At 35.0% G+C, this 26554-nt stretch overlaps 1 protein-coding gene across 10 annotated transcripts in view; it reads right to left on the bottom strand.

Moving 5' to 3' along the window:
- Positions 1-26554, bottom strand: part of SCMH1 (Scm polycomb group protein homolog 1) — a 166352-nt gene that overhangs the window by 95506 nt on the left and 44292 nt on the right. For 6 of the 10 annotated variants that reach the window (XM_045548100.1, XM_045548095.1, XM_045548092.1 and 3 more), the window contains 4 exons: positions 25613-25742; positions 15616-15684; positions 15126-15149; positions 6935-7005 (listed from right to left, as the gene is read on the bottom strand). In XM_045548100.1, coding sequence (XP_045404056.1) covers positions 6935-7005; positions 15126-15149; positions 15616-15684; positions 25613-25625 — 177 coding nt within the window. In that variant the 5' untranslated portion in view covers positions 25626-25742. Of the gene's footprint in view, positions 1-6934; positions 7006-7916; positions 8060-13966; positions 14174-15125; positions 15152-15615; positions 15685-25612; positions 25743-26554 lie in introns of those variants that run through there. The other 4 variants (XM_045548098.1, XM_045548094.1, XM_045548099.1 and 1 more) reach the window with 4 other exon arrangements.

The following is a 26554-nucleotide window of genomic DNA, read 5'->3' as shown; positions in this document are numbered from 1 at the left end:
TATATATCTATCTATCTTCATGCCAGAACCACAATGTCTTGAGTACTATAGCTTTGTAGTAAATTTTGAAATCAGAAAATGTGAGTCCTCTACCTTTGTTTTCCCCTTTTAAGACTGCTTTGACTATTCTGGGTCCCTTGTATTACATGAAATTTAGGACTAACTTATCAATTTCTACAAAAAAAAAAAGCAGCTGGGATTTTGATAGGGATTGCATTGAATCCATAGATCAATGTGGGGAATACTACTGTCAGCTATGTGATTTGCAAATATAATCATGTACCATATAATGACATTTAGGTCAATAATCAACCGCATATATGATGGTGGTCCCATAAGATTACAATAGAGCTGAAAATTTCCTTTTACCTTGTGACACTGTAGCCATCTTAAGGTCCTAGCGCAATGCATTACTCATGTGTTTGTGGTGGTGCTGGTATAAACAATCCTATTGTGTTGTCAGTCATATAAAAGTATAGCACATACAATTATGTACAGTACATACTTCTTAATAATGACAGTAAACAACTATGTTACTGGTTTATGTATTAGCTATGTCATACTTTTAATTGCTTTTTTAGAATTTACTCTTCCTTCTACTTATACAAGAAAAGTTAATGTAAAACATCTTCAGGCAGATCCAGAGGTATTCCAGAAGGCATTTTATCATAGGAAATGACAGCTTCATGAGTGGCATTTCCCCTGAAAACTTTCTAGTGGAATAAGATGTGGAGGCAGAAGACAGTGACATTGATGATCCTGATCCTGTATAGGCCTAGGGTAATGTGTTTGTTTTAGTTTTTTAACAAAAAAGTTTAAAAGGTAAACAAAAAATAGAAAAAAGCTTATAGAATAAGGATACAAAGAAAATATTTTTGTATACCTGTGTAATATTTGTGTTTTAGGCTGTTATTATAAAAGAGTCAAAAAGTTTAAAAAGTTTTTAAAGTTACAAAGTAAAAAAGTTAAATAAGCTAAGTTTAATTTATTACTGAAGAATGAAAAAAACTTTTAAAATAAATTTAGTGTAGCCTAAGTGGACAGTGTTTACAAAGTCTGCCCAGTAGTGTACAGTAGTGTCCCAGGTATTCCTGTTTATTCACAATTCACTCACTGACTCACTCAGAGTAACTTCCAGTCCCTGCAAGCTCCATTCATGGTAAGTGCCCGATAAAGGTGTATGGTTGTTTTAACCTTTTATACTGTGCTTTTACTGTACCTTTTCTATGTTTAAATACATAAATACTTACCATTGTTTATAATTGCCTACAGTATTCAGTATAGTAACATGCTGTACAGGTTTGCAGCCTAAGTGCAATAGGCTATACCATATAGCTTCTAGGTTTATGTAAGTACATTCTATGTTTGCACAACTACAAAATTACCTAAAAATGCATTTTTCAGAATGTATCCAAAGCACTGACTATTTTTTCCTAGTCTGTGGCCTGTATTTTCATTCTCTTACCAGTGTCTTTTGATGGGTAAAAGTTTTTAATTTTGCCAAAGTCCATTCTATTTTCTCAAAATGAATCATGGTTTTGGGCAGGTGTTTTCTAAAGTTTTCTTTGTAGAAGTTTTGCATATTTGTTAGTCCCCCCCCATTTACTATTGTAAATGGGAGTTTCTTTTCCACTATATCTTCTATTAGATAATTTCAAACCATTGCGTAAAATGCTGGCTTCAGTACTGGGGTACAAATACTTTTTAAAGAATGTATTACTCAATTCCTAGTTTAGTTAGTGCTTTCTTTTGCTCAGTAGTGTGACGAAGTTTTTCTGCCAAACTATTTTCTTAAGTAGTTGAATGATTTTACATTTCACCAGCAGTGTACGAAAGTTCCATTTGCTCCACATCCTTGCCACTATTTGATATAGTCAGCCTTTTTTTATCAGAGCCATTTAAATAAATGTATAGTGATATCTTACTAATCACTTAATTTGTATTTCGCTAATGAAATAATAGTGTTGAGTATCTCTATTCACGTGCTTATTTGCCCTCTATATATTTTCTTTGGTGTTTGTTCTAATCTTTCAATCCAGATGCCTTTTATTTCTATTTTTGGCCTGCGTGCATTGGTAGTACAATACTGAATAAAAGCAGCAAAAGTAGACATCCTTGTCTTGTTTCGGACCTTAAGAGTAAAGCATTTAGTCTTTCACCATTAAGTATAATATTATCTGTAGATTAATCATAAATGCCATTTAGGGTTTATTTATAAATGCCCCTTAAGGTTTAAGATTCAGGAGGTTTCCTTCTATTTCTAGTTCACTGAGACTTTTTATTAGTAATGGACACTGAATTTTGTCAAATGCTTTTTCTGCATCTATTTAGATAATGGTATGTTTTTTCTTCTTTAGTGAGTGTATGCATGTGGCAAATTCCATTGATTTAATTTTGAAATTTAAACCAATTCTAAATTCCTAGGATTAACCCCATTTGGTCATAATGTTGATATTTTTATATATTGTGAGATTTTTTTTCCCTAAAAAATTTTGCTTGAAATTTTTGCATATATTTTCATGTGGGATAGTCTGTGTTGTTTTTGCTTTCAATGTCTTTGCCTGGTATTGGTATCAAAAATGCTTGTCTCATAGAATGAGTTATGTGGTATTCCCTTTTCTTAAATTTTCTAGAAGAGTCTGTGTAGAATTTATAATAATTTTTACTTAAATGTTTGAAACAATTCACCAGTGAAGTCAATTAGGCCTGGAACTGTCTTTCTGAAAAAGTTTTAGCCTACAAATTCAATTTCTGTAACAGAAATAGCGCCATTCAGGTTTTTTGTCTTCTTGACTAAGCTTTGGTAATTCCTGTCATTTGTGAAAGTTATCCATTTTACCTTAGTTGTCAAATTTAAAGGCATAAATCTGTTCATAATATTCCCTTAATTATTTTAATATCTGTAGAATCTATAGTGATGTCACCTCTCTCTTTCCTGATATCGGCAATTTGCATCTTCTCTTTTTTATTCTTGATCTGTCTGGCCAGAGGTTTTCAATTTTATTGATCTTTGCAAAGAACCAGCTTTTGGTTTCAGTGATTTTTCTCTATCATTTTTGGTTTTATTTCATTGATTTATGCTTTAGTCTTTATTATTCCTTTCCTCTGCTTACTTTGGAATTAAGTTGCTCTTTTTTCCCTAGTTTTCTAAAGTGGAAGCTGAATTCATTAATTGAAACCTTTCTTCTTTTCTAATATAAGCATTCAGTGATGTAACATTTCCCCTAAGTACTGCTTTAGCAGCATCCCACAAATTCTAAAATATTCTTACATTTTTATTCAGTTGAAAATATTTTTCTAATGTCCCTTTTGGTTTTTACATACTCATTCAGAAATGCGTTAATTTCCAAATATTAGGAGATTTTCCAGATAACTTTCTGTTGTTGGTTTTTAATTTAATTCCATTGTATTCAGAGAATATACTTTGTATTACTTAAATCTTTCAAATTTCTCAAGCCTTACTTTGTGGCCCAGAAAGTGGTCTATCTTGATAAATGTTCTCTGTATGCTTGAAAAGAATGTGTATTCTACTGATATTGGATAGCATTCTATACATGTCAATTAGGTCAAATTAGTTGATAGTGTTGTTCAAGTCTACTATATATTTGCTGATTTTCTATCTGTTTTTTTATTACAAAGAGAAGAGTATTAAAAGTCTGATTATAAGTCAAATTTCTACTTATAGTTCTACCAGTTTTGCTTTACGTAAGGATTGTCTGACTCCTTTATCATTATAACATTAACTTCTTTATCCTTGCTAATATTCTTTGCTCTGAAATATATTTTGATATTAATATAGCTATTTCAGTTTTATTATGGCTAATGTCAGCATGGAATATTACCTTATATTCTTTTAATCTATTGTGTCTTTATATTTAAGATGTAATTTTTAAAGGCAATATGTAATTGAGTTTTGCTTTTTATCCAATGTGGCAATCTCAGCCTTTTAATTGGAGTGTTTAGACCATTTATATTTAATATAATTGTTGATATCGTCAGGTTTAAATCTATGATCTTGATATTTTTTTCTCAGTTATTTTAGTGGTTGCTTTAGGATTTATAGTAAACATCCTTAACTTACCACAGTTTATCTTCAAGTAATATTATACTTACTTCATGTATAAGAACCTTATAACAGTATAGATTTCTCTCCTCCTGCCTTTATTCTATTGTTATATTTTAGTTATGAATTTGTTATCATCCCATAATACATTATTACTATTTATAAAATTATATTTTATAGAGATTTAAAGAAAAAAACATCATATGTATTTACCCTTGTACTTATAATTTCCAGTGAGCTTCATTCCTTTATGTAGATCTGTTATTCCATCTGGTATCATTTTCCTTCTGCTTGATGAACCTCCTTTATCATTTCTTATAGTGCAAGTCTGCTAATTATGAATTCCTTCAGCTTTTGTACATTTGACTTCTTTTTTTTTTTTTTTTTGAGACAGACTCTCACTCTGTTGCCCAGGCTAGAGTGTCATGGTGTCAGCTTAGCTCACAACAACCTCAAACTCCTGGGCTTAAGCAATCCTATTGCCTCAGCCTCCTGAATAGCTGGGACTACAGGCGCTCACCACCACACCTGGCTAATTTTTCTATTTTTAATAGACACAGGATCTCACTGTTGTTCAGGCTGGTCTTGAACTCCTGAACTCAAGCAATCCTCCCACTTCAGCCTCCCAGAGTTCTAGGATTACATGTGTGAGCCACTGCGCCTGGCCAGCTTTTGTATATTTGAAAATATTTTTATTTCACCTTTGCTTTTAAAATATATTTTTGCTAGATACAGTATTCTTGGTTGACGGGTTTTTTTTCTTTTAGTGCTTTAAAGATGTTGCTTAACTTTGTTCTTGTTTGTAATGTTTCTGACAAGAAATATATCATTCTTATCTTAGTTACCCTGTATGTAAAGTGTCTTTTTTCTCTAGCTGCTTTTAAGTTTTCTCTATCAATGGTTTTGTGCAATTTGCTTATAATATGCCTTAGAGTAGTTTTCTTCTTGTTTCTTATTTTTGGAATTCATTGAGCTTCTTGAATCTGTGGGCTTATGGTTTTCCTTAATTTTGGAAAATTTTTAGCCATTATTTCTTCTGTCTCCCATCTCTTTTCTCTTTCCAATTATATGTCTATTTGGCCATTTGAAGCTATCCCTATAGCTCACTGGTGCTCTTTTCATTTTTTCTAAATTCTTTTTTCTCTTTGTGTCTCATTTTGAATAGTTTCTATTGCTATGTCTTCAAGTTTACTAATCTCTTCTTCTGCCATTAATCCCATCCGGTGGATTTTTCATTTCACACATGGTAGTCTAATGAGAGTTTTTTTTAATATCATCCATGTCTCTGCTTAACTTTTGAACATACTGAATAAAATTAAAATAATTGTTTTAGTGTATCTGTCTGCTATTCTATGATCTATGTAGGTTCTGAGTTGGTTTCAATCAATTGATTGTCTTCATTATTGTTTGCATTTTCCTGCCTTTTTATGTGCCTGTTAATCTTTGGAAGCCAAACATTGTGAATTTTACCTGTTGGGTACGGGATATTCTTGCACTCCTATAAATCTTGTGTTTTGTTCCCAGATGCAGTTAAGTTACTCGGAAACAGTCTGATCCTTTTGAGTTTTACTCTCAGCCAGTCTGAAGTAGTGTTCAGATTCAGGCTAATTATTTCATACTACTGAGCAAGACTGTCCTGAGTATTCCATCCAGTGCCCAATGAATTATGAGATTTTCCAGTCTAGCTGGTGAGATCAGGAACTATTCCTGGCACTGTGTGAGTGCCAGGGTCTATTCCTTTGAATCCTTTCAGATGGTTTTTCCTTTGGCCTTAGGTAGTTTCCTCATATGCATTTACAAAACAGTAATACTTTCCTGAATACTTGAAGGAGACCCTCCGCAGATTTCTGTGGTTTTCCTTCTGTGCAGCTCTCCCCTCTCTGATAATTTGTCCTGAAAATTCTAGCCACCTTTGTTTACCTGGACTCTCAGTTCCATTCCTCAAATTAGGGAGTCTGCTGGGCTCAATCTGGGTTCCCTTTCCTTGGTCCATGGTCTGGGAACTGTCTTAAGGCAATAAGCTGGGAAATTACAGGGGACAACTCATTTCTTTTCCTTCTTTCAGAGATCACTTCTTGATTGCCTGATCTTCAGTGACTTAAAAATCACTGCTTAACATATTATGTCTTCTAGAAAATTGTTTCAGGTAGAAGTATGAATTCAGTCCCTATTATTTCAAATGAGAAGTCCTAAATTTGTATTTTTACTTAGAAAGTTGACAAAATTCAAACTCGAAGTGAAATGTTGACAGTCTGAGAAAATAACCATTGAGTACTAAAGGAAAAGAGATTTAAACAACTTCCTAATGTTTAGCTCCATTTAGCAGCATTATGCTTCTTTGTTTACCAGCCTCATCGGATACTGATACAATCAACATTATCTGTGTATTATCTGGGGCATTTAATCCTCATGGGAAGCTCTGGATGACCTCTGATGATCTCTTAAAATGTTCCCCAATGGGGATCAGTGTCAACATTCTTATAGAAAGGTAAGATAGTGACAGGATTGTTGAGTATAGAGAAAAGAATATTCCTCCATTTTCAAGAACTTCTATGGGCTATAACTCTTTTCTTCTGTCTGAATTAAGAGCTACAGTAAAAATCAGCAATTGTTTTCAGTAACACAGAATATCCTCAAGGAGGTAGAGAAAGAGGAAAGGGTGTTACTTGGGATGAAGCTGGGAAGAATGTCTGTTGCCAAAATTCATAGTGACCAAATTTTACTCCTTGAATTGTGTTCTTCACATGGAATTTTATTCTGGGGCCCTCAAGTGAGAAGCCCAAGGGCTCCCATCTCATGTTTTGATTTTCTAAGAACCAGAAAAAAAACCTCCTTGTCTCCCACCTACTAAAGATGTTGAGAATCAATTACCTGCTTGAAGCAATGGACAGGCGCTGGGACTGAACATGTTTCTTTTAGGTATTTGTCCCAGGTAAAATGACCTGTAAAGGAAATAGAAATCTCTATCACAGTCAACTTCCTAAAAAAGTGCTTTTGGGATATAATCTACACTAAACATTAAGTCATCTGCAGACTAGTTCTGAGCATAAGAAAACTTATTTTTTTCCTGTTTGGGCTAAAGGAGTATTAGGGGGAAGAATGTAGGTGACCTGAGTGGATCATTTATATTAATATTTTAAAATCATGGTCTAAGATGACCTGAGATGTTTTTCATGTTAGTTCTGAAAGTGATCTAAAAATGCCAGACCAAGATATACCAGTATCTCAAAGAAGTAGCCAGGAAGCTCATGGAAAACAGAAGAGGTAGAAAGTGGGTGGGGAGATTCCTTTTGAATAACATAACTCCTGGAGAGGTACCTTATTGCCATTAAGTGACAGCTTTACACCCAATATGGTTAGATCCCACCATCTCCTCTCAGGAAGAATGAAGAAAAGGGTATCTAGAGACATGAGGTGAGAGGATTGAGGCAGGGGTGGGGAGGAGCCAGATGAGTGAGATTATACTTGAATCCTCACTCTAAAAACTGGATCTTTCTCACCTTCCCCCACCCCAGTCCTATCCTAGCCACAGGTGCATTGCTCTGAGGTGTAAATGACAAAGACCTGGTAATTTAGAGAAAAGTAGAACCTGGGAAGCATTTCTGATGATAGTAAATAAGAACAAGTTGGTGAGTGTACAGAATCTTTTAGCCTCTTGAAGTGGTCTTAGAGCCTCTCAAAGTTTGAAGAATAGCGTGCTAGAGAAAACAATCTTTAAGGTGACACTATGCTAGGGCCAGGGAAAACATTTTAAGGGACAGGCTATTAAATACAGATCTTATTGGCTCACAAAAGATTATCAAGTTTTTTATTTAAAGGTTAAAGCAATTACCAATCTCCCCCTAATACCCACCTAGAGGTGACCCCATGGTGGAGCAGGGAAGGTCCCAGAGAATTTCACAAGCTAAAACACTGTAGCAAACCAGCATTTCTTGAAGTTTCCTCTGTAGTGGAGCAGCACAGGGCCCCTTTGGGCCATGCAAAAAGCACTAGATGCTGGGAATAAAAATGAGTCACTGAATGATGAAATCTAAATCACTCCAAAGATGATGCCAAGACTTTACACTCTATTGACTTTATAGCTTCTGTTTTAGAACTGGTTCCTTTCCCACCATCCTTAACTAAGCCTAATAGATTTGGCCAGAAATCAGTCAGTTCTGAACCATTTTATGAACTGGCTGATAATTAATAATCATGATTTAGTCCCTAGGATAAGTGAGAATATTTCCTAAAGTCAAGATTTAAAGAGGTTATCAGAATTTAATGAAGATTTTGCTTCTGGCTGAGAGTGCCCTAAAGCAAGGACCGAATACATTTCATCACTGTTTGCTGTCAGAAAGAGAAAACACTAAAAATTACTGTTCCATCTTCACAAATGAAAGATTAAATCATACAGTAAGTCTTGGATTTCACTGGACTGAGAATCTTAAACTCTAGCATCTAGAGTAGCATTGTCCAATAAAACTTTGTGTTGACTGAAATGTTCTGTCTCTGTGCTACCCAATAACGCAGCCACAAATACATAGCTATATGTAACTACCGAACACTTGAAATGTGGCTAGGGTAAGGAACAAAGTTTTGAATTTTATTTAATCTTAATTATTTTAAATTTAAATACCTATATGTGGCTAACAGCTATTTTATCAGGCAGCACAGGTCTAGAGGTTTGGTCAGTCCTGAGTAATTGTTTGTACTAGTTTGAGTTCTGATCAAAAGCACCCAAGAGAATTTGGTTTTAAGAATTATGGCAGCATCAGGGGTACCATAATAATTAGGGTATAAATTACAGTTCTCTATTACACATATCAACTATGGTAATCAATTCCTATGCTGTAATGTACATGGGCCAGAAACCTCAGACCTTCCACGTAGGAAACACCCTATTACTAAATGAATGAAAAGGAATCTCTTTGTTTAAAGCAGTCTACCTCACTGTGGTGGCTGACTGGCTGAATCATACCTAGATTAGTATTTTCCTTTTATTTGACTGTTTGGGCTATCTAAGACTTAGTCCCTTATTATCTGGTAAATTGCAAAATAAGGTAATTTTTATTGACTCAGTAAGAATACTTGAACACCTACTATAATGCCCATGATGAAGCCAGACATCGTATGTCTACCACACCTCCAAGAGCTAAAATAACCACAAAAGAAATAGGACAGGCAGCAAGGCACAGATCAGAAGGTGGCAAACTTTCTGTAAAGGACAAGATAATAAAAATTTTATGCTTTGTGGGCCATACAGTCTATATTATAGTTACTCAACTCTGCCATTGTAGTGTGAAAGCAGCCACAGACAATATATAAATTAATAAGCATGGCTGTGTTCCACTAAAACTTTATTTACACAAATAGGCAGAGGGCTGGATTTGGATCAAAACAGCAGTTTGCCAAGCCCTTGATATAAATCATTGATTCACAAATGATACTTAGTTTTTCTCATTTCTTTAAAGGGAGTTCTGGGTCCCACTTTCAGAAGTTCTCACTGAGTAGGCTCCAAGTGTGGCCTGAGAATATGTATTCTGGAAAACTCCCTAGGTAATTCTGATTAACACCTGTGTCTGGGAACTAACAGTGTAGCTGAAAGAATGTAACACTGGTAATCAAAAGATGTTGGTAAAAGTCTTGTTTCTATGGCTATCTTAGGTAAATTACTTAATTCTTCCAAGCCTCAGTTTATTCATCTAAAAGATGGAGATAATACCTATATCACAAGATTATACATACATTCTTCATTCAAGAAATATTTAAATTCCTTCCAGGTAAGAAGAACTGTGTTAAATGTCAGGGTAATAAGACAGACATGGTTCCTAAGTTAATGGCACTTTCAGCCTAGAGATAAGTGGAGATATTAAATAACAAATAATCTGTTACAATTATGATAAATTTAAGTTAAGGAAGTAGTACATGTTGCCTTGAGAATGCAGAACAGGGAAATCTAGTTCATACCTGGGGTCAGAGATTACTGTGAAGATTAATATTAATAACTAATATAGGTATAATGTTTTATAATTTAAACATATACAATTTGAGTGTTTTCAATTAAACATTATAATTCAAAACATTCAAACATTATAATTTGAATGTTTTCAAATATTCATTCAACAGATGTTTATTTAGTATCCTTTATGTGCCATGCAGTAATGACAGGGGGTCCCTGTCCTCATGGAATTTACATTCTGGTGTATGATGAGACACAACACATAAACAAATAAATAAACAAGGTAATAAGTGATAAGTACTTAAAAGGAATAAAATGAGGTGATGTGATATCTTAGTAAAGTTACGGACAGAAACTCTACAGAAGAAATACTAGAACTGAGACTTTACAGATGAGAAAAATCCAGCCATCTCATTTATATTACTTAATAATGCTTATGAAAATGTTTTATAAACTTATGCACATCACATGATAGTTGCATTTATTATTAGGAAAAAAAGATCCCTGCCCTGAGGGAACTTACAAATGGCATAAAAGTACCTTCAAAAATTAAAAGGTCCATAAAATGTAAAGCACAAGAGGTTCCCTAGTTGAATGCATGAATCCCCTTCTCTAATATATATTCATTTGGCAAACATTTATTGAACATCTACTATATGCCAAGCCTGGTTCTAGGCACTGGTAATATATAGCATATAACAATACAGTCAAAGTCTCTGTCCACACGGAGCTTACATTCTAAGGGGGAAGAGAAATAATAAATAAATATCAGTTCATCCAGAGGATAACAGAGACACCAGATAAATAATTATACAATTCCTGGCTTTTTTCAAATAAAGAAAAAAATAAAGCAAGGAAAGAGGAAAAGAAGGTGTGTGTACTATTTTAGGCAGGAGAGCCAAGAAAGGTTATCTTGATAAGGTGATACAGAAGTTGAGACCTGAATGGTTCTTCCAACCTCTGCTTAAATACTTCCAATCATGGGACACTCACTATTTGGCTCTCATTCAACAGTGTAAATGGATAGACTAATCTTTATAGTAAGCCAATGTCTGCCTTCTTTTAACCTCCACTGGTCCTAGATATACTATATCTATTCTCTCCCCAAATATGTCCCAAATCCATTAGCTGTTCCTAATCTGACATGCTGACTACTCATGCCTAGCTATTGCTTTGGTCATATTCTTTTATAAGAACTCTACTTTGTTCAACCTAAATGTGAAACCAAATTCCTAAGAGCAATAAAAATAATCAGAGTCTTTAGATCTGAAATCCTACTCCACTATTACTGTTCCATTGTTTATAATACCAAAATTTATATAACTTAGCAATAATATTTGTCATTTAAGTGTTTTCTAATTTTTTGATGAATATCTTTGTACATACAACTTTGAACATTTTTAAGATTATCTCCTTAGTACAAATCCCAAAGAGTGAGATTAATGGACATAGAACATGCATATTTTAGATTCTGATACAATATATATCACCAAAATATCCTCTAGAAAGATTATGCCAATTTTTATTCCTACCAAAATTGCAAAAGAATATTTCCCACATCTTTGCTAAAATTGTGTTTTAACAATCTCTATAATTTTAATTATACATATATATTTATACCTTATTAGTAAAAAAATGAAATATTGTTATACTTTTATTTGCAATTCTTTGGTTACTAGTAAAGTTAAAGATCTTTTTAGGCTTATCAGCCAGTTTGTATTTTATTTTCAGGTATCTCTGAAAGGACACAGACTTTAGGTAATAGAGAGGATTGGTAAGGGAGAAGAAATCAAAGGCTTTTAGGAGGGTCCAGGAAGGTATCCCAACATGAGAAAGGTTTGGATTTGGGAGGTTTTACAGACATAGCATAACAATATCAAGCTATAAAGGACCCTAGACATTCCTAAAACAAACTTATGGCTTTCTTGGCCCCTACCTTTGCACATGTTATTATTGCTACCCAGTGGCTAAAGCTCAGCCAAAATGCTACTTTCTCTGCGAAGCCATCTGACTTTTCCTGTTTTCCTAGAACAAATTCTACCATTTCCCTATGTCCTATAACATCCTGTTTACACTTTTATTTTTATACTCATCACATCCTATCACTACAATTATTTATGTAAGTTTTTTATGGATAGGGGCTTTATTCATTTTTGTATATTCACTCTTTACTACACTACATGAAATTTAATAGAGGCTCAATAAATGTTTTTGAGTGAATGAAAAGAAGAAGCACAAGTAACAATACTACTCTTTCTTTCCTGGACTAGCAGTAAATCACACCTAGGATATAGTTCTGGGAGCTACACTTTGAGAGAAAGAACAAGCCAGAGCCTAAATGGTGATCTAGTGGTTAACAGACCCAAAACTGTGTCCCCTGAGGACCAGTTGAAAGAAAAATGAACAATTAGCATGAATAAGAGAAAAGTCTCAGAGCCATTCCTCATCCATCCATCCAACAAATATATACTGTGTATCAAAGCGTCGTGCTGGGTGCTGGAGATGCAACCATGACCAAAATATTATCCATGACCTTGCAGAGCTTTAGTCTAGCTAGGGACAGAGACTAAAAGAGTCAACTATAAGATACTGTGCTAACTGCTACATTTGGAAAGACAGAGGGTGCTATAGGAACACCCAGAGGGCTTGCAGAAGGCTTCCCGAAGGAAGTAGCCTTTTAGCTTCTAAGCTAAAGTATAAAAGGATAAGCAGGAGTCAAAGAGAAAGACTCTTTTTTTTTGTTTCAGACAAATAAAAACATGTACAAAGGCTTAGAAGTGAGAAAAAACAGTTCTAAAAGCTGGATCTTCTGGTAAGGCTGCAGGGTGGAGTTTAAAGAAAAAGTAGTTTAGAAAAGAGGTTGTAGATAAAGGCAGTGTTCAGGCATCAGAGAGCCTCATGTACCATGTTATTGAGAAGAGGAAGAATCGAAGGGTTTGCAGTAGAATCGTTGGGGGCAGTGGGAGGATAAGGCTGGAGCTAGGAAGACTAGTTAGGAAGCTGTTATAGTAATCTAGGTGTGAGATGATGTTAACTTGAACTAGGAAAGTGACAGAGCAGCAAGTGAAAAGGCAGCCCCTAGAGCTGATTCTAAAAACCAGAGGCCAATGAATAAAAAGTAGGCTAAACCTGTTCCATATGTCCCTAAAAGTTAGAAGTATAGCTAATAGAAATTACAAAGAAACAAATTTTGGCCCCAAAAATATCTGTCTAAAGTCACCTGAGGAGGTTTTAAGTCCTCAACAACTGGAGGAGTTCAAGACACGATATTTTATAAGAAATTCAAAATGTCAAATTTTGAAATGCTGGGCTAGGGTAGATTATTTTAAGGTCTTTTCCAATTCTGAGATTCTACAGATGTACTGAATTTCATTTCAGTTTGATATTTGGGGCTGCTCCCTATGATTGATGGGAAAAATGAAATGTGCAGGATTAACTTATACCAAAGGATATGACTGTGTGACCAATACTCTCACAAGGAAACATATGCTTTCAAATTTTAACATCATTTAGTAACTGATATACTTTATGTTAAATTGAGTATCCATGTTTTACAACTGCCTGTCAACAAATAGATTGTTTACAATATGCCTTAATTTGTCATTGAACTACAACTGTTATTGTCACTCATATGAGCAACAAAACGAAAAACAGCAGCAGCTACCACTGAATGTCTTCCATTTGCCTACACTGTGCCAGACTATATTCGATATCTCCCATGTTCATTACAACCTGCAAAATAGGTTTTATTCCCATTTTAAAGATGAGGAAATAGGCTCATAAAGATTAGTAATTTGCCTGAAATCACAAAACTGTTAAGTGGGGAATAGGAATTTGAACCAAGGCCTGTCTGACTCCTGTATCCATACTTCTACCACATACCAGCACCTTAGAAAGCTTGAGGAAAGTTTTAAGGAATCATAAAAAATAACTATCATTTACCAAGTGCCAGGCATCTTTACCTGCATTATTTCATTTCATTCATTTCTTCAGCTCACATTCATAGAATGCTTCACTTCAAAGAATGTCAGAAGATTTGACTTAGAGTAAAGTCTGAGTATAGCCGCTGAACAGAATGAAAATCATAATAATCCTCCAAAGTTGAAAAGTATTTGAGAGTTTTTAAGATGTTTTCACATCCATTAGCTCATGTAATCTTCTTTACAACCCTGTGAAGTAGGCAGAATGGGATTATTATCCCCATTTTACAAATAAGAAAACTAAGGATCAGAGTCACAAAGTTATTATGTGGCAGAATTGGCTCTCACAAAACCTAGAGTTCTGACTCCTAATCTAGCGTTCTATGATTTTATGTTATCTTCTGTGTCAGTGGGCAATGGAAAGTAATATGTTATAGGAAGAAAAGGCAAGAGTAGGCAAATAGACAATGATAATAAGAGCTGAACACATACAAAGTTGCTATAACTAAATCTATAAAAATATTAATACTTAAAAATTGACAAAGGTATCAGGATATCACTATTTATGTAACACGCAGAAGGGAATTTAAAGGACTCTAAGATGTTAAGAATGATGTTTATGTAGGAACCCTGAAAGCTCACTGAGAAATATTAGTACTAGTTTTATTCCTCAAATCTTAGTCCCGAAGTACACCAAGCAGGGAGGAAAACAAAATGTATTATCAGTCTGACTTGTTACTGATAATATTTTAATATTTTGGTTTTTATTTAGTTAAGAAAGGTTGAAAATCTTTAGGTTTAATTTTAGTTCAATTTATCTTATGAGTAACTTCTTTTGGGACAATCCCACCAAACACTGATTTATGGAAAGTGTGGGTTTATTTTAGTTCTGGATTCAGTAAACTAAGTTGCTTCTACTTGAGTTCAGTTACTTTTACTCCTTGTACTCTATGTAATTAACCACCTCCCCTCGCTTTTTGTTAGCCTGGTCTGTGGCCTTCTGATAAGCAGGACTTTATGCGACAGCTGAGATGAATTACATGGGCCAATTACACAGACAAGAGCACAGGATTCGCTGATTTATCAGACAGAGACACATGGAATTCTTTTCCTAGTTGATTAAAACTAGTTCCAATCTAATTCCTAGTTTAGTAATTTTCCTCTTTTAACAGAAACCCAAGAAAAATATTTAATATCTTACCTAGCTCCAGGATGTCAGCAGCTTCTATTAAAGAAAAAAATGTTACAGCATAAGTCATCATGACAAACATACCAAAATGACAAAAGGTGAAATTCTGTGGTAAAATAGGGGCTTGAGCATTTTTCTAGTCCAATTATCTCATCTTGAAAGAGTTTCTCAGTAGTAGTTGTGGAAGTACACCACCCAATTTTGCCTTATTCCCAAGACTAAAGACTAAACTTGTAAAAATGATGGAAAAACAGAGAGGCTAAGCAAGTGTGCCTAAAACTATGAAGGTAATTTGGGATTAAGTATACTCAGAATCTAGGTTTCCTAATTTCCAGCTCAAAACAAAGAATATTACTTTTGATAGATAAACTTTGTAAACTGCAATATTTGCTTTTGATTTAACCAGTGAGTTATTTGTAAACAGACCTCTAAGAACAAAGGTTTTATGATAAGAGATGTCAAATAAAATTTTCCCATGCTAAATAGAGGTTTTTTTCCTTACCTTGATATTGGGATGCCGACTCTGACAGGTGACCATATTTATGTTTTCTAACATCATTCCAGTCTATCACTGCAGGAGGAGAGAAAAATAGTCATGTGGAAAGAAAACAAAAGATTCAATATTTCTCCAATTTGGCAGTATGTACTGATAATTTTTTTAATAGAGTAATCCACTTCTGAGATTCTATTCTAAGGAAATAATCTAAAATGCAGAAAAAAGGTTTTATTTTAAAAGCTTTAGCATTGTTTACAATAACAAAAAAGGGGGGAGGGAATATCTAAATGCTCAAAACAAAGACTGACTATGATTCAGCAATTCAATCATTTGACAAAGTATTTTGCAGTTGTTTAAATTTTACCAAGGATAAAGAACAAATGGGAAAATGTTTAAGTTATAACATTATCAGGTAAAATATGGGAACAAAAATTATATTCATAGAATGATCAAAATTATGTATAAAAACTAAAAACAAATAGCACCACCGTTATGGACTGCATTGTGCCTTCCAAAATTTAATGTTGAAGTCCCCATTCCCCAGTACATCAGAATGTGACAGTATTTGAAGAAAGGGCCTTTAAAGAAGTAATTAAGTTAAATGGGGTCATCAAGGTGGTCCCTAACCCCGTATGACTGGTGTTCTTGTAAGAAGAGAAAATTTGGACCTAGATAGGTACAAAGAAAAGATGACGTAAAGATAGATGGAGAAGATGGTCATCTATACATCAAGGAGAGAGGCCTCTGAAAAAAAAAAAACCCTGCCAACAACTTGACCTTGGACTTGCTGTTCTCAGAACTGTAAGGAAATAAATTTTGGTTGTTTAAGACACCAGTCTGTGGTATTTGTTATGGCATCCCTAGCAAACTAATACAACCCCCCAAAATTATCACTAGAAAGGAAACGGAAGTAAACCCAGCAAATATAAATGATTGGTTATCTTTGGGTGGTGGTACTTGGTTTTTCCCCCTTTCTACTTTCTAGTCTTATATATTTTCAAATTTTTTATAAAGAGGATACATTATTCATATAATGGGAACATATTTTCCTTGTTTGAAAATTTAGATTCATCTACTGACCCTACCACTTTCTCACCATCAATCACCTAGCGTGTGTTCACTTATATTCTTACCCAGCTCAGATTCCATGGTCCCTCATTAAAATTATTCCCTGGCAAACACTCTTAACTCCCTCCCACCTCTTTTTTGTCAAACTTACCCTAGTAAAGCTTCAATCCTAACTCTGATTAAAGCCACTTATCAACCTACATTGTGCCTAACCCAGCAGCTCACTACTGCTGAAGAAAAACAAATGCAAGCTTATTGGTCTCACTTTAAACTCATGACCGTAATTCTCAAATGCCACTTTACACTGCCTAGAAATCATACCACATTTCCCCACTGTTTACTTTTTCACTTTTTAAAAAAAGTTTCATATCTTTTTCTCTCTCCTCAAACTCCAAATATTCTCTCCCCCAACTTCACTCTTACGGGATGACTTTAATTCAGGATTCACTGAGAAAACAGGAATAAGGGTAGGACTCTTCCACTAATTTCATGAAGACAGAGACTTGATCTTGTTTAGTGGTGAATCTCCAGTATGTAACAGAGTAGCAGGTGCTCAGTTAATGTTTGGTGAATGAATTCATCTACTCATTTATCATTATTTCTGGACTTCTGTTACTGTGAATGAAGTGTCTCTGTTTTTATCAAAAGCCAGAGGTAACTTGTTTGTAAATAGATGTTTATTTGGTGCATCCATTGGTAGGAGAGTCAGGAACTTCCTATTCTGCCTTGTTGCTGACCCCGCTATCAGGTATCCTCTTTCTAATAGACCATTTGTAACGACATTCTTACTGTTCCATTAACTCCTATCAAAAACAAAACAAAACAAAACAAAACAAACATCACTACACCCTTCTCTTAATCGCACACATATCCATCCTTTTATATTTTTACATTTTTCTGCCTCTCCTTCACCGAAAAACTTAAAAGAGTTGTCTACAGTTACTGCCTTCTCTCTGTCTCACATTTTTTTCTTCATCCAAAAAGGGTTTTTTTGCTCACCATTCCATTGAGATCACTCCTAAATTCACATTTCTAGCTTTGGCCTCTTAGAATTTCACAATCACATATACAACTACCTATAGGCCACCTCTGCATGGTTATCAACCAGATATTAAAAACTTAACAGGTGGCCAGGCACAGTGGCTCATGTCTGTAAATCCCAGCACTTTGAGAGGCTGAGGCAGGAGGATCATTTGAGGCCAGGAGTTCAAGATAGACCTGAGCAACATAGTACGACCCTGTTTCTACAAAAAAACTAAAAAAAAATTAGCCAGGTGTGGTAGCATGTGCCTGTAGTCCCAGCTACTCAGGAGACTGAAGAGGGATGATTATTTAAGCCCGGGAGTTCAAGGCTGCAGTGACCTATGATCACGCCACTGCACTCCAGACTGGGTGACAAAGTGAGACCCTGTCTCTAAAAATCAATCAAACAAACAAATAAACAAAACAAATTTAACAGTGCAAAACCAGAATGCCACCCTGTTCCTCTTTTTGTCTTCCCCAGTAAATGGCACCTCTGTCACCTAGTTGCATGGAAGTTATGCATAAGCTCAGCAGCATGGGCTTCCCGTCACCAAGGCCAACCTAGCTATGGCCACTGGTGAGTGCCCAATCTGCCATCAGCATAGACCAATACTGAGTCCCTGATATGGCACCATCCCGCAGGGTAATCAGTCAGCTACACAGTGGTGGCAGGTTGATAACACTGGACCACTTCCTTCATGTAAAGAGAAGCATTTTGTCCTTACCCAAATAGACTTTTACTCTGGATAAGGATTTGCCTTTCCTGCATGCAATGCTTTTGCCCAAACTATCATCTTTAGATTTGTACACTGCCTTATCCACCATTATGGTATTCCACACAGCATTGCTTCTGACCAAGTCACTGCACAAAGAAGTGTGGCAATGGGATTATGCTCATGGATTCACTAGTCTAAGCATGTTCCCCATTTTCTGGAATCATCTGTCTTGACAGAACTGTGGAATGAGATGCCATTACAGTGCCAGCTAGGTGACAGTAATTTTACTGACCTCTAGTAGCTGTAGAATATACATTCCTTTCATCAACACATGGAACATTCTCTAGGTTAGAACACAGTTTGGCCATAAAACAAATTTAAAAGAATTGAAATCCCATCAAGTGTCATTTCTGATCATAATGGAGTAAAACCAGACATCAGTAACAAGAGGAACTTTAGAAATTGTAGAAATACATGGAAATTAAACATGTTCCTGGACAATGACTGGGTTAACGAAGAAGTTAAGAAGGACATTAAAAAAATGTCTTGAAACAAATGAAAATAGAAACACAATATACCAAAACCTAAAGGATACAGCAAAAACAGCGGAGGGCAGTTTATAGCAATAAACATCTACATCAAAAAAGTAGAAAGATTTCAAATAAGCAACCTAACTATGCATCTCAAGGAACTAAAAAAACAAGAATAAACCAAACCCAAAATTAGTAGAAGGAAAGAAATAATAAAGATCAGACTAGAAACAAATAAAATTAAGAGTAAAAAAATACAAAAAAACAACAAAATGAAAAGTTGGTTTTTTGAAAAGATAAATAAAATTGAGAAGCCATTAGCTAAACTAGTCAAGAATAAAGAGAAAAGACCCAAATAAATAAAATCAGAAGTGAAAAAGGAGACATTACAACTGATACCACAAAAATACAAAGGGTCATCAGAGACTGTAATGAACAACTATAAACCAACAAATTAGAAACCTAAGCAGAAATGGAGAAATTTCTGGACACATACAAATTGCCAAGATTGAACCAAGAAGAAGTAGAGGATCTGAATAGACCAATTATAAGAAACAAGAAATAAGACTGAATCTGTAGTTAAAAGTCTCCCATAAAAGAAAACCCCAAGACCCAGCTGAATTCTACCAAACATTTAAAGAACAAACACCAATCCTTCTCAAACTCCTCTAAAAAATCGAAGAGAAGGGAATTCTTCCAAACTCATTCTACAAGGCCAGCATTACCTGATACCAAAACAAGACAAGGACACACACACAAAAGAAAAATATAGGCCAGCATGCCTTATGAACATAAATGCGAAAATCCTCAACAAAATACTAGCAAACTGTATTCAACAGTACATTAAAAAGATCATTAACCATGATCAAGTGGTATTTACCTAGGGATGCAAAGATGTTCAACATACACAAAGCAATAAACATAATTTGTCAGTAAACAGCATGTCAGCATAATGAAGGACAAAAACCATATGATCATCTCAATAGAAGCAGAAAAAGCTTTGACAAAACTCAATATCCCTTCATGATAAAAATTCCAAACAAATTAGGTATAAAAGGAATGTACCTCAACACAATAAAGACCATCATATATGACAAACCAACATCATACTGAACAGGGAAAAGTTGAAAGCTTTTCCTTTAACATCTAGAACAATAAATGGACATCCATTTTCATCACTGTTATTCAACATGGTACTAGAAGTCCTAGCCAGAGCAATTAGGTAAGAGAAAGAAATAAAGAGCATCCAAATTGGAATGGAGGAAGTCAAATTGTCCCTGTTTGCAGATGACATGATCTCATAAATAGAAAACTCTAAAAGCTCCACCAAGAAACTCTTAGAACTGATAAACTAATTCAGTAAAGTTGCAGCACACAAAAATCAATATACAAAAAACCAGAAGCTTTTTTGTATACTAACAATGAACCAGTGGAAAAAGAAACCAAGAAAGCAATCCCAATTACAATGGTTATAAAAAATTAAAATAGGAATAAATTTAACCAAGGAGGTTAAAGATCTCTTCAAAGAACACTATAGAAATTGAAGAGAACACCAAAAAATGGGAAGACATCCCATGTTCATGGATTGGAAGAATTAACATTGTGAAAATGACCATACTATCAAAAGTGATCTACATGTGATGCTTGTTGTTCCATTCTTGGGATACTTCACTTAGTATAATGGGTTCCAACTCTCTCCAGGAGAACCAAAGAGATGTCGTATCACCATTATTGGTTTCCCTGGTCATTACCTAAATGCACATTGGGGAATGATACCAACTGGATATCAGACTGAGGCAGGGGGTTGGGGGGAGGGGATGGGTGTATGCCTACATGATGAGTGCGTTGTGCACCGTCTGGGGAATGGCCATGTTTGAAGGTGCTGACTCTGGGAGGTGGAGGGTGGGGGGAGGGGATGGAGGAATGACTACACGGTGAGTACCAGGCGCACTGTCTGGGGAATGTACATGCTTGAGGCTCTGATTCAGGGGGATGGGCGGGACATGGGCAATATATAACCTGAGCTTTTGTACCCCCATAATAAGCTGAAATTAAAAAAAAAAGAAAGAAAAAAAAAGTGATCTACAGATTCAATGTAATCCCTGCCAAAATACTAATGACATTCTTCACAGAAATAGAAAAAATAATCCTAAAACTCATGTGGAACCATAAAAGACCCCAAAGACCCAAAGCAATCTGAGAAAAAAAAGAACAAAGCTGGAGGCATCACACTATCTAACTTCAAGACATATTACAAAGGTATAGTAACAAGAACAGCATGGTATTGGGATAAAAACAGAGATGTAGACCAATGGAACAGAATAGAGAACCCAGAAATAAATCTATGTATTTGCAGCCAACTGATTTTTGACAAAGGTGCCAAGAACATACCTTAGGGGAAGGGACAGTCTCATCAATAAATAGTGCTGGGAAAACTGGATACCCAAATGCAGAAAAATGTAAATAGATCCCCTTATCTCTCACCATATATAAAAATTCCATATCTATATCTATATCTATCTATATATATAAAAATCATCTCAGGTATTACCAATATCTATTTACAGATGAGGAATCTGAGGTCCAGTAATTTTCATAGTGCCATGGAAGGGAAGAACTGGTCATGCAAAAGCAATCAAAGATACATAACAGTCCACAAACGGAGTAGATCCACAAATAAAAAACTGAATTGAAGTAATTCCCTAAATCCTGCTTATGCAGATTCATTCATTCAACAAATAATTATTATCTGCTATTTGTCAGTCACTATTCTGGGTACTGGAGATATATCACTGAACCAAACAAATAAAGACCCCTGCTCTAGCTTATATTCTACTGGAATGCTCACCAAGGGATTTCACAAAATGTGGTCTTTTGGTTGGAGACATTTGAAAAAACATTCTCTGTAGGGAAGTAGATGTCAGAGGCTTTCTGGCAATGAGAACTGTCTTGTGGAGGATTGGTTATTCATGCCCCAAAATGTACAAGCAGAAAAGCTGAATGTCCACTTATCACCAAAGATGCTGAAACTTTTCCAAGCTGAGAGAGAATTCATGGGTTGGAAAGGGAGTTTAGGTAAACTTTTAAGATCCTGTTCAACTTTGGAATTCTCTTTTACCAAGCACCAAACAATATTACAGGGAGCTAAGATAGTAACAGTATATCCATGTCCTGTATGTGTATTTGTGTTTGAGCACATGTATATATCTTAATTATTAATTATTTATCATCATGAATACCTTACTCTTCTTTATATCTCACATATCTAGGTCAATAAAATCAACGAATGAATGCAGTGGCATAGGTTTAAAGAGCAGTAGATAGCTTCCTATTCAAATCTTGTTCAATTTGACATTTAAATTCCATTTCTAACTATGTTCAAAATAATCCTATAAAGCCTTTGTTAGTTCCATATTGAAATCACAATCATTCATGCTTTAAACAAAAATTTATTGACTGCACATAGTTCCAGCCCTGTGCTAGGTAATGAGGATTTAAAAAACAACAAGGCATTCTCTCTTCAGTCTAGAAGGGAGAGAAAGATATATAAGTGTGATGAACTATTATAGGTGCTGTGTTAGAAGTATGGATGGGGGTTCAATAGGAAGAGGTGAGGGAGGAGCCAGTTCTACCTGGGAAGGGGGTGGGAAGAAAAGTTAAGACTTTATGGAAAAGAAAACATTTGAATTGAGTCTTGAGGATTAAGAATGGGATAATAAGAAAAGTATACCATGGAGAGGGAATATAAAGAAACAATGCCACGAAGCACTATATTAGTTAGAGCTGCTCTGTATAATATGGTAGCCACTAGCCACATGTAGCCATTGAGCACTTGAAATGTAGCTAGTGTGACTGAAGAAGTGCATATTTAATTTTAACTTTTATTCATTTATTAATAAATTTTTTAAATTGACAAAGTACAGTTCCTGAGAACACTTTTAAGTATGTTTGGAACAAAACTAGGTAGGTGAATTTACAATACTTTTCAACTGTAAATTTTTTGAAATCTAAATACAGATCAAGTATTTCTGATAAAACTTAGTATCTGAATTGAGATGTGATGTAAGTGTAAAATACACACCAGATTTCAAAGATTTTTTCATAAAACTGTAAATATAAAATATTTATGCAGAATATTTTTATATTGGTTACATGTCAAAATAATATTTTAGACATACTAGATTAAATAAAATTTATTATTGAATTAATCTCCCATTTCTTTTTACCTTTTTTAATGTGGCTACCAGAAAATTTTAAACTACATGTATGGTTTGCACTGTTATTTCTATTGTACCGTGCCATGTTGGACAACTGCATTTCAGTATGGCTGGGGCACAAGGCATGTAGTGGAATATGATGATAAGTAAAAAGTGGTCAATATCTATCCAAAGGAAAAGAAATCATTATATCAAAAAGATACCTGCACTGTTACGTTTACCACAGCACTATTCACAATAGCAAAGATATAGAATCAACATAGGTTTATCCAACAGAGGATTGGGTAAAGCAAATGTGGTATATACACACAATGGAATACTATTCAGCTATAAAAAAGAATGAAATCATGTCTTTCACAGCAACATGGATGGAATTGGAGGTCATCATCTTCAATGAAACTCAGATACAGAAAGACAAATACCGTATGTTCTCACTCAAAAGTGGGAACTAAATAATGTATACACACGGAAGCAGAGTGTGGAATGATGAACAATGGAGACTCAGAGGGGTGGGCAAGGGTAGATGATGGGAGGTTGCTTGGTGGGTACAATGTGCATTGCTCCAGTGATGCATGCACTGAAGATCCTGACTTTAGCACAATGCAATACATCAATGTAGCAAAATTGCACATGTACCCCATGAATATATACAAATAAAAAAAGTGTTCAATATCAGTGGCCAAATTTTTTACTATTATAGTGAAAGTAGATCTACAATAAGCAAGAAGCAGCCAATGGGTAGAGAGAAGCAGAAATGGGGATGGAGGAGAGAATATATCAATGGCCTATGGGACTTTGGTTCTGGAGGCCCATTACACTCTTTTCTTTTTTTTTTTTAATTTCAGAATATTATGGGAGTACAAACAGTTTGGTTACATATAATGCCTTTGCCTCGCCCAAGCCAGGGCTACAAGCGTGCCCTTTCCCCATATAGTGCACTCTGCATCCATTAGTTGAGTGTTTACCCACCCCTCCCACCTGACCAGCACCCAGTGAATATTACTAACATGTGTTGATCAGTTAGTACCAATTTGCTGGTGAGTACATGTGGTGCTTGTTTTTCCACTCTTATAATACCTCACTTTGAAGGATGGGCTCAATCTCTATCCAGGATAATATAAGAGGTACTAGATCACCATTGTTTTTTGTAGTTGAGTAGTATTCCACGGTATAGATATACCATATTTTATTAATCCACTCATATGTTGATGGGTATTGGGGTTGTTTCCACATCTTTGCAATTGTGAATTGTGTTGCCATAAACATTTGAGTGCAGATGTCTTTATTATAGAATGTCTTGTTTTCCTTTAGGTAGATGCCTAGAGTGGGATTGCTGGATCAAATGGTATTTCTATTTTTAGCTCTTTGAGATATCTCCAAATTACTTTCCACAGGGGTTGTACTAATTTGTACTCCCACCAGCAGTGGAAGAATGTTCCAATCTCTCCACATCTACGCGAGCATTTGTTGTTTTGGGACTTTTTGATAAAGGCCATTCTCACTGAAGTTAGGTGATACCTCATTGTGGTTTTGACCATTATTCTGTCTTCTTTTGAAAAGTTTCTATTCATGTCCTTTGCCCATTTATTGATGGGATTGTTTGATCTTTTCTTGTTAATTTTAAGTTCTATATAGATTCTTGCTACACCCCTTTATCAGATACGCAGAATGCAAATATTTTCTCCCATTCTGTAGGTTGTCTATTTGCTTTAATGAGAACAACTAAGCCTTTATTTTCATGTGGCTTGGTTGTTCAACCTCCCTAGTAATTATAATAAAAGACCCCTAACTATTACAAATGTAGAGGTAGAAGAATAGGTTTTAGAGAAAATATGACAATTTTAGTGTCAAACAGACGAGCAAGTTTGACTTAATCTCAGACAAGACAAATCATTCCACCTTAGTAAGTCCTAAGCAAGGGATAAAAATGGAATAAGACATAATAAACTAGAAAACTATGCTTAAACATAAAGAGATTTTCTTTAAAGATATTTGATAAGGTTCTTGGTTTCCATAAAACTCAAATTTGATTTAGAATTTAAACCTTAAAATTTGTAAGACATTTTTCTAATAAATTCAACTATTACTATTAACAGTCACCAAAAAAATGGCAAAAATTCATACCTGCGAGAAATGACAGTTTCAATGACACCTAAGTACGGTAATAATATATAGTGTCTAGCATGTGCCTGACACAGGGTTTTCTTTCTTTTATAATGATAACCCCTAATGTGGCCAAACTGCTACAGCAATATTTTTAGGTATTTTTAAAAAACTTCAAATCTCCTCTTCCAACCTAGAAAATTCATGCTAATGACAAAAATGACATCATAGCTACAAAGAAAAGGATAATGATCGATCTAATTAGTAGTGAAGAATTCCTTAAATTCAGTCCTTGCTAGGTCTCTTAATCCCTCTTACCTCCAGGATAGGGTAAAAAGATACTTACCACTAGGCTGCATAGTCAATGGTCTAAAAACTGGTCAAGAAGTTAAGAGGTTTGGGATTTATCCCTGGATCCACCAATACCTTGCCCTGACCTCTGAGAAGTCAGTTTCTTTGTATGCTAATTTCTCCATCTGTAAAATAGGGGAGGGGGGCAGGAGATGAATACTTATTACCCTGTAAAGTAGTGAGATCTGCAATTATTGACAAATTGGGCTACATTATAAGAAAACGAGGACATTTAGATACAATTTTTTTGCTATAAGAATATCTCAGAGCTGAAAGGTAAGTACTATATAATATATATAATAATATATAAAAGTACTATACAATATAGTGAGTACTACAGGTTTAATTTAACTAAGCCTCTATATTCACAGAAATAAAGAATACAGATATTTGTAAATATCCAACAGAGGATATTGTGTCCCATGCAAATACTAAACATAAATATAGTTTCCCACAAACCAGGTTAAGCCAGAAAATCAAAAGATACTAAAAACCCATTAATATGGTGTTATAGACTCAACTGTATTCCCCCCTCTGCCACAATTCATATATTGAAGCCCTTATTCCCCATGTGACTATATTTGGAGATAGGGTATTTAAGGAGGTAATTACAGTCAAATAAAGTTGTGCGGTTGGGCCCCTAATATGACAGGACTGTTGTCCTTAAAAGAACAGGAAAAGACCTGAGAGATATCTCTCTCTCGGCACCCAGAAAAATGCCATGTGAGGATACAGAGAGGAGATGCCATCTGTAAGCTAAGGTGAGAAGCCTCGTCAGAAACCAAGCCTGCTGGCAACTTGATCTTGGACTTCCAGCATCCACCCCTTTTTAGAGTATAAATTTCTGTTATTTAAGTCACTCAGTCTGCAGAATTTTATTATGGCAGCCCAAGCACATGGTCACAGGACAAATGAAACTATAGCAATTCTTTAAGAG

This window comes from Lemur catta, chromosome 3, assembly GCF_020740605.2.
Source record: "Lemur catta isolate mLemCat1 chromosome 3, mLemCat1.pri, whole genome shotgun sequence".
Classification (NCBI taxonomy): Eukaryota; Metazoa; Chordata; class Mammalia; order Primates; family Lemuridae; genus Lemur; species Lemur catta.
Note: the sequence above shows the minus strand (reverse complement) of the source record. Positions and strands in the feature narration are given on the sequence as shown.